Source organism: Gigantopelta aegis, chromosome 14 (genome assembly GCF_016097555.1).
Source record: "Gigantopelta aegis isolate Gae_Host chromosome 14, Gae_host_genome, whole genome shotgun sequence".
NCBI lineage: Eukaryota > Metazoa > Mollusca > Gastropoda > Neomphalida > Peltospiridae > Gigantopelta > Gigantopelta aegis.
The window spans coordinates 51,684,227-51,691,886 of record NC_054712.1 but is presented as its reverse complement, the minus strand read 5'-3'; the positions used below and the strand labels follow the sequence as shown (position 1 = coordinate 51,691,886).

Sequence of the window (7,660 nt, the reverse complement as noted above, 5' to 3'; positions counted from 1 at the left end):
ACTAGAGGGGGTCCAGAGCGAAGTTTACACAGTCAGTAGCGAGTGTGTCCACCTTGAGCACTGATACAGGCTCATTGAGGCCTCTAAACGCTGGAGAAGGTTTCTGGGAATGCCCGATTCGCAGATGCGTGGCTAGGATCCATATGTCTTGGTAAGGGGTTGTCACGGGTGGACATAAAGAGGACATAGAGAGGAAACCCAGTATATTTTTGCGTTAGTAGCACGGGATTTTTTATATGCACCATCCAACAGACAGGATAGCACATACCACGGCCTTTGATATACCAGTTGTTGTGCACTGGCTAGATCGAGAAATAGCCCAAATGGACCCACAGACGGGTATATATATATTGAGACAAACAACTAAGGAAACACTTGTTGTTGTAGACGAAATGTAATTCAAGATTCGTATTATATGTATAAATTACAACACTGTAACGTTTTTTGTTTTCTGAACGCTGGACAGCTTTCAGTGTAAAATTGCTATTGCAATGTTTTTCATTTGATGACCACGAATGCAGACGTCAATTAAGGAGTGTCACCCTATTACGTTTGCTTAAATGTCAATAAACCTAGTGCCGTGACCTTGGTTAATTTACATATAATTTGCAAAGTTGCCAAATGCTTAAAGTATATGATCTGAAATATATCACATACTTTGATTGCACTGAAAATGTAATGTATTAGAATATGAATATCTCCATAATCAATGCATTTCTGGACATCGTAATGCTTCATGGTATCTGAATTATCGATTTCTGTCTATAATAATTTCGTATATACGGATTTATCATTTCTTCTAACGGCCAAACGGAGTTTGAAATAATTTGACTAAATATAATTCCAAATGTATTTATCAGTGTAAATGTTTCGTATTTGAAACACGTTAAGGTAATATAGTGTTTAAAAACAGAAGAAGATATGATGTGAGTTTATCTTGTTGGGGGAATGAACGGAAATTCAGGATACTAGTAGTTCCTCGAAAACGTATAAGCTTGAATATGAGCAAATATTCCTTTCCGTTTCGTTAGCACTAATTTAAATTAATTGTTATTTTAATAATTAAAATGGTTGTCGCCAACTTAAAACAATCGAAATTTAACAATATGCAGGCCCCTTGATAGATGGTTTTGATTTTAAAAGTTGTACAAAATGATTTTGAGATATTGATTATAGTACTGGAAATGAAGGTATATTTGACTGAAGATATTTTATATTTGTGTTTATTTTGTACAATTGTACACGATTGTACATGACTGTACTAGCGTAAGTAAGTTTATACTTAAGTCACAAATAGTCAGACAAAATAGTATATATACTTAATTTTGCATTTGTTATTTCAATTTTATGTTCACTTTTAACATTAATGTCAATTAACTAGATGTGTATTTATGTATATGTATTGTCATGTATTTATGTGTGGAGCATGCATGATCGGCATTCCAAATAAACATCTTCGTATTCGTATTATATTGACACAAACATAAAATGGAAACAAGAATTGTATAGCGTATTATTTGTTCAACGTCACTCACACACACGTTACTGTAATTACGAAACGAACGATTCGGACGCCAGGTGTGTGGTTAAAGGAACTATTCTAAGTTGTCTGCGTTGTAAAGTTTATTTTGTTTAATGACACCACTAGAGCGCATTGATTTATTTATCATCGGATATTGGATGTTTAACATTTAGTAATTTCGACATATAGGCTTAGAGAGGAAACCCGCTAAAGTTTTTTAGTAGTAGCAAGATCTTTATATGTACCATCCCACAGACAGGATAGCACATACTACGGCCTTTGATATATCAGTCGTGGTGCAAAGGCTCGATCCAGAAATCTCCCAATGGGCCAACCTCAGGGGATCGATTCTAGACCGATCGCGTATCAGGTGAGCGCTATATCCAGACTCTTCTGTATTGTAGGATGTTTTCGAGTAATAACTTTTTGTAACAACTGGTATTACATATTAAATACGTGTTCGTGTTTAGAATATTAGTTGCTATATATTCAATGTCTTTTTCATCGTCCTTATACTAGTGTTTGGTATCCTGATCATTCCGTACGTGCGGGTGTGTGTGTGTGTGTGTGTGTGTGTGTGTATGTGTGTGTGGACATTGTGAAATAAAATGATGTTTGACCTAGTGCAAATACTAGGACGATGTAATTACAGTCGCCAAAAGTCTCTGTTGGTCGATATCTAATCATCTTAACAATCGCAAAAAACTCAATTTAACGATACCCTTGCATATCTTAAATCAACGCCCACTGTAGGGGCTTGATGCGCGGTCGTTCTAGGATCGATCCCCGACGGTGGGACCATTGGGCTATCTCTCGTTCCAGCCAGTACGCCACGACTGGCCGTGGTATGTGCTGTCCTGTCTGTGAGATGGAGCATAAAACAATCCCATGCTACTAATTGAAAAGTGTAACGGGCTTCCTCTCTAAGACTATATGTTAAAATTACGAAATGTTTGACGTCCAATAGCCGATGATTGATAAATCATTGTGATCTAGTGTTGTTGTTAAACAAAATAAACTTACAAGGCCGAATTTACAAAGCATGTTAATGTCTTACACGCGTTTATTAACATACATTTTCAATGCTTAAAACCTGCGTTTAAGAAAAACAGGCGTCGTACATTCGACCCTAACTAGAAGCTGTTGTTGGCGGTCGTGTTACTGTGGTGTTCGTTTTGTTGGGGTTGTTTTCTCTTGTTTCGTTGGGGTGGAGGTGTATATCTTATTGTTTAATTTTAAAATTCTTCTTCTTCGTTTTCTTCTTATTTTGTGGTTGTTATGATTATTATATGATTATTATTTTGTTATTATTATTGTTGTTGTTGTTGTTGGGGTTTTATTAATATATAAAGAAAAAAGAAAGAAATGTTTTTGTAAATATATAAAGTCTCTGGGAAAGTGCATATGCACAAATGATCAAACTAGACTAATTGTGAAACACGGGTTTTTTCTCTGTGTTTTACTAGACCAAGTGTCGCCATGCATCACCATATGTTAGATATTAACAACAATTGATTAACATGTTGCTGGGGGGTGGGGCAGTAAACACAACATCCCTTCCTCTGTGGCTGACTTGAAAACAAAACAAGATGAGGATGGTTTTTGTTTCACTAGTAACGGCACAGTGCAAAGAGTCTTTGTGTCGTTACATACGATGCGTGACCCTTTAATAATCTATGATTCCTGAACTTCCAAACCCAATCAATAAATCGTGGCTTGTTTGATTCGGTTGTTACGGGTACAGACAGTAGCTAACAATTTAAAAGACGGGTGCACGCTTACCGGCCCAACAGAGAACATCAACAACCACATCGAGAACCTCGGTCTTACGACGCCAACACCAACCCGACAAACACCATGAGGGAAATCGTCCATCTACAAGCCGGCCAGTGTGGAAACCAGATTGGTGCTAAGGTTAGTTGGTTTTGTTTATTTGTTTGTTTTAAACTTATGATAGTGCTTATATTCACTTAATGTTCAAGTTCGCTGTCCTGAGCACACACCTCAGCTATCTAGGCTGTCTGTCTAAAACAGTGGGTTAGTTTGTTAGTAGTTAGAGAGAAGTCGGCGAAGTGGCCTTATACCCATTGAGTCATTAAACCAGCTGTGAGTGGAAGCCGGTACCAGGAGACGAACCCAGTACCCACCAGTTATTCTGTTAAGCCAGGTTGTCGTACGTTACTAGGTTTACTCAAATGAGAATATATATATATATATATATATATATATATATATATATATATATAATATATATATATATATATTACATTTTCAGTGCAATCAAAGTATGTGATATTTTTAAAATCACATACTTTAAGAATTTGATAACTTTGCAAATTAGATGTACATTAGTCGAGGTCTCGACACTAGGTTTATTGGCATTTAAGCAAACGTACTTGGGTGACACACCATGATTGACGTATGCATTCATAGTCATCAAATAAAAACATTACAATGGCAATTTGACACTGAAAGCTGTCCAGCGTTTAGAAAACAAAAAACGTTAGGCATAACTTTATTTTGATGTACGGACATCCAAAATGACGCCATTCGAGTTTGACGTCATTTTTCATTCAAAAACACACCGGCCACATATTCTTACGTCTTTTGAATATCTAGTAATGGCGGACTGGAATTAAAGTTGCGTGTACAGTTTACAAAAACATTTTGTATTAAGCTTGAGCTTATATGATAAAGAGATTATTACCCTCGTGTATTTCGGTATCGTCAATATCATATATTAGGAATAAAAATAATGTATTATGCTCGCCAGAGGCTCGCATAATACAATTTTTATTCCATAATATATGATATTGACGATACCAAAAAACACTCTGGTAATAACACACACACACACACACACACCACACACACACACACACACACACACACACACACACACACACACACACATGTAGGTATGTAGGTTAGGTAATGACAATGCTATTTAGAATTATGCTAATCAACAATTATTTTCGTTGACATTGTCTAACATATTGCAAAATCAATGTGCTCTAATGGTGTCATTAAGCAAAACAAACTTTAATTTATCGCAATATGTCGTACATCTGCATTAGCTTAATAAATTTAATATTTATCTTCCCTCTCTCTCTTTCTCTCCGTGTCTCTGTCTGCCTGCCTGTCTGCCTGTCTCTGTCTCTGTCTCTCGCTCGTTCTCTCTCTCTCTCTCTCTCTCTCTCTCTCTCTCTCTCCTCTCTCTCTCTCTCTCTCTCTCTCTCTCTTACTGTCTGTTCCTCTCTGTGTATCTTTCGCTGTCTCTTTTTCTCTGTCTGTCTCTCTCTCTCTCCTCTCTCTCTCTCTCTCTCTCTCTCTCTCTCTCTCTCTCTCTCTCTCTCTCTCTCTCTCTCTCTGTAATTCAATATGTGCTAAGGTGTCATCAAATAAACAGTTTGCCCCTTCCAACCTTGTATCTCATGACTTGGCGATTCGTGTTACCTGAATTTGAAAGTAAATTAGCTCTAACAATTGTATTTCTCATATTGATGTCGCGAAGTGTAGTACTGTATAGGACTGCATAATATCAATATCACTAGCTTCAAAACAGTTTTCTGACGATGCAGCAAAGCTTGAAAAGCATTTTTAATTATTAATTAATGTACGTGACTGTTGTGTTCTTTGTCATTTTGAAATGTGTTGACATGATATGTTTGTTACGTAGCAACTTTGTCATGTCAGAGCAGTTAACAGTGTACGGGTGAATGGTAACGGTCATGCCTGGTTTGGTCGTTGTGTTGGTTTGTTGTTGCGTTGCTGTTATTGTTTTATTGTTTTCGTTTAGTTTCTGTTGACGTTGTTTAATATTTAATAGATACATTTGCGTGCATTATTTTGCAACACACTGTGACCTATATAGAAACATTGTATAGTCTGAATTTGTAGAGATCCCAGTAGCAGTTCAAATGTAATATTTTATAAGAAAGACACATTTACTTACTTACGCAGGCCCGTAGGAATCGGCGCTGGGTGTGTGGGAGTGTGTGTGGGGGTGGGGGTAGGGGTGGGGTGGGGTGGGTGGTGGGTGGGGGTGGGGGGCTATGCCCCGTAATTGAGGACAGAAATATATGGGGGTTTGTCCTCTATATAAATGAAGATAATAATCTGGCTTGTAGCCCCCCCTCCCCCCCACACACACACACTTGAGACCGTAATCCAATCACTAGATGTTGTGCCTCACACGATATATCAATCATACGGATTTTTACTTAGTTACACTTAGTTACTAACTTCCTTACTTCCTTACTTAATTACTTAAGTACTTACTTATTTATTTACTTTATCTAGTTCTGGGAAGTAATTTCCGACGAGCATGGCATTGACCCAACTGGCAACTACCATGGTGACTCCGACCTCCAGCTGGAGAGAATCAACGTCTACTACAACGAGGCTACAGGTATAAGATTCTCCATGGCTTTCTGCTTCTCTTTGTTTCTCCTTCTTCATCTTCGCGTTCCCTTTGTCCGTTTCTTCGTCTTCTTCTTTGTCTTGCGTTGTTCCTTCCCCGTGTTTCCATAATTCCTCGGGGCTGGACGTGGTCCAGTGGTGAAGCGCTTGCTTGATGCGCGGTCGGTTCGGGATCTATCCCCGTCTGTGGGCCCATTTGCGCTATTTCTCGTTACAGCCGGTGCACCACGACTGGTAAACCAAAGGTCGTGGTATGTGCTACCCTTTCTGCGGGATGGTGCTTAAAAAAAGATCCCTTGCTACTACTGCAAAAATGTAGTGGGTTTCCTCTCTAAGACTATATGTCAAATTTACCAAATGTTTGACATCCAATAACCGATAATTACTAAATCAATGTGATCTAGTGGTGTCGTTAAACAAATCAAACTTTAACTCTTTCATCTTCTCCTTCGCCTCCTTCTTCTCATTCAATATCTTCTTCTTTCTTTCTTTCTTCTTTTTGTGTCTTCTTCATTCACCCAAAGATAAAAGCATAGTCAATGCAATATTTTCTTGAATCAGGCTGTACTAGTAAACAGCAAATCATCAAAGGAAACTAGCCTGGTGAATGGGCAATAACTCAGTTGTGAAAAAAACAAATTTCATAACAGACTGAGTTTTATTTAGAATACTTGGTCATAACACTCTGAAAGATAACAACTGTACAATACAGATGTGTGCTTTCCTGTTATAAATCTGTTTTGCCATGGTAGATCCAAAGTTGCTTGGCGCAAGACTTTGGCTTAGGTTGTACAATACCAAATATAACTCCAACGCAAACAACGTTACTGAAAGTATATAGCAGAAATACATAATGTGCTGTCAAACAAATCATAACCCATAATCATAGATAACACACAATTTCCCAAAACATATTATCTAAAGAAAGTGGAACCTTTCATTGCCAATTTTCGATATAAAGCGATTTAAAAAAAAAAAAAATACTTTGGCACAAAAAAAATTATAATATGTAACATTTAAGTACAGATGTACCTGACGCAGTGGCACTGGTTGAAATAAAATTACATACATGTATGGTCAACATAAAGCATTGTTTTGGGAACAAATAGTGAATTACTGTCACCTAAATGTATTACCAATGGCTGGGATGGCTATATTAACTGATCTATCATATATGTTCATGTCCCTTCGACATTTGACCTAGCCGGATGCTATTTGGTACAGTGCTACCAGCCGTGTGGGTTTCTTTCAGGTGGGAAGTATGTTCCCCGCGCCGTCCTGATTGACTTGGAACCTGGAACCATGGACTCCGTAAGATCCGGTCCCTTCGGCCAGATCTTCAGACCGGACAATTTCGTCTTCGCACAGAGCGGTGCCGGAAACAATTGGGCCAAAGGTCACTACACGGAAGGTGCCGAGTTGGTCGAGTCGGTTCTGGACGTGGTCCGAAAAGAGTCTGAGAACTGCGACTGTCTCCAGGGGTTCCAGCTGACACACTCGCTAGGTGGCGGCACCGGTTCCGGTATGGGCACCCTGCTCATCAGCAAGATCCGCGAAGAGTACCCAGACAGAATCATGAACACGTTCTCTGTCGTCCCGTCTCCTAAGGTTAAATATAAATATATTAAATAGTATTTAGACTGAAATCGAGCTTATGAGCATCATGGAAATAATTAGCGTTTCAAGCTCAGTTCTTAGTTCTAGGATGTTTTAAAG

The 7,660-nt window shown here is 38.3% G+C and overlaps 1 protein-coding gene across 1 annotated transcript in view; it reads left to right on the top strand.

Moving 5' to 3' along the window:
• The first annotated feature begins 3,274 nt into the window (after nucleotides 1-3,274).
• LOC121388072 (tubulin beta-4B chain-like) overlaps nucleotides 3,275-7,660 on the top strand; it is a 6,223-nt gene continuing 1,837 nt past the window's right edge. Inside the window, exons 1-3 of the mRNA XM_041519280.1 lie at nucleotides 3,275-3,436; nucleotides 5,825-5,933; nucleotides 7,197-7,552. Of these exons, the coding sequence (XP_041375214.1) occupies nucleotides 3,380-3,436; nucleotides 5,825-5,933; nucleotides 7,197-7,552 (522 nt within the window). The 5' untranslated portion in view covers nucleotides 3,275-3,379. The remainder of the gene's footprint in view (nucleotides 3,437-5,824; nucleotides 5,934-7,196; nucleotides 7,553-7,660) is intronic.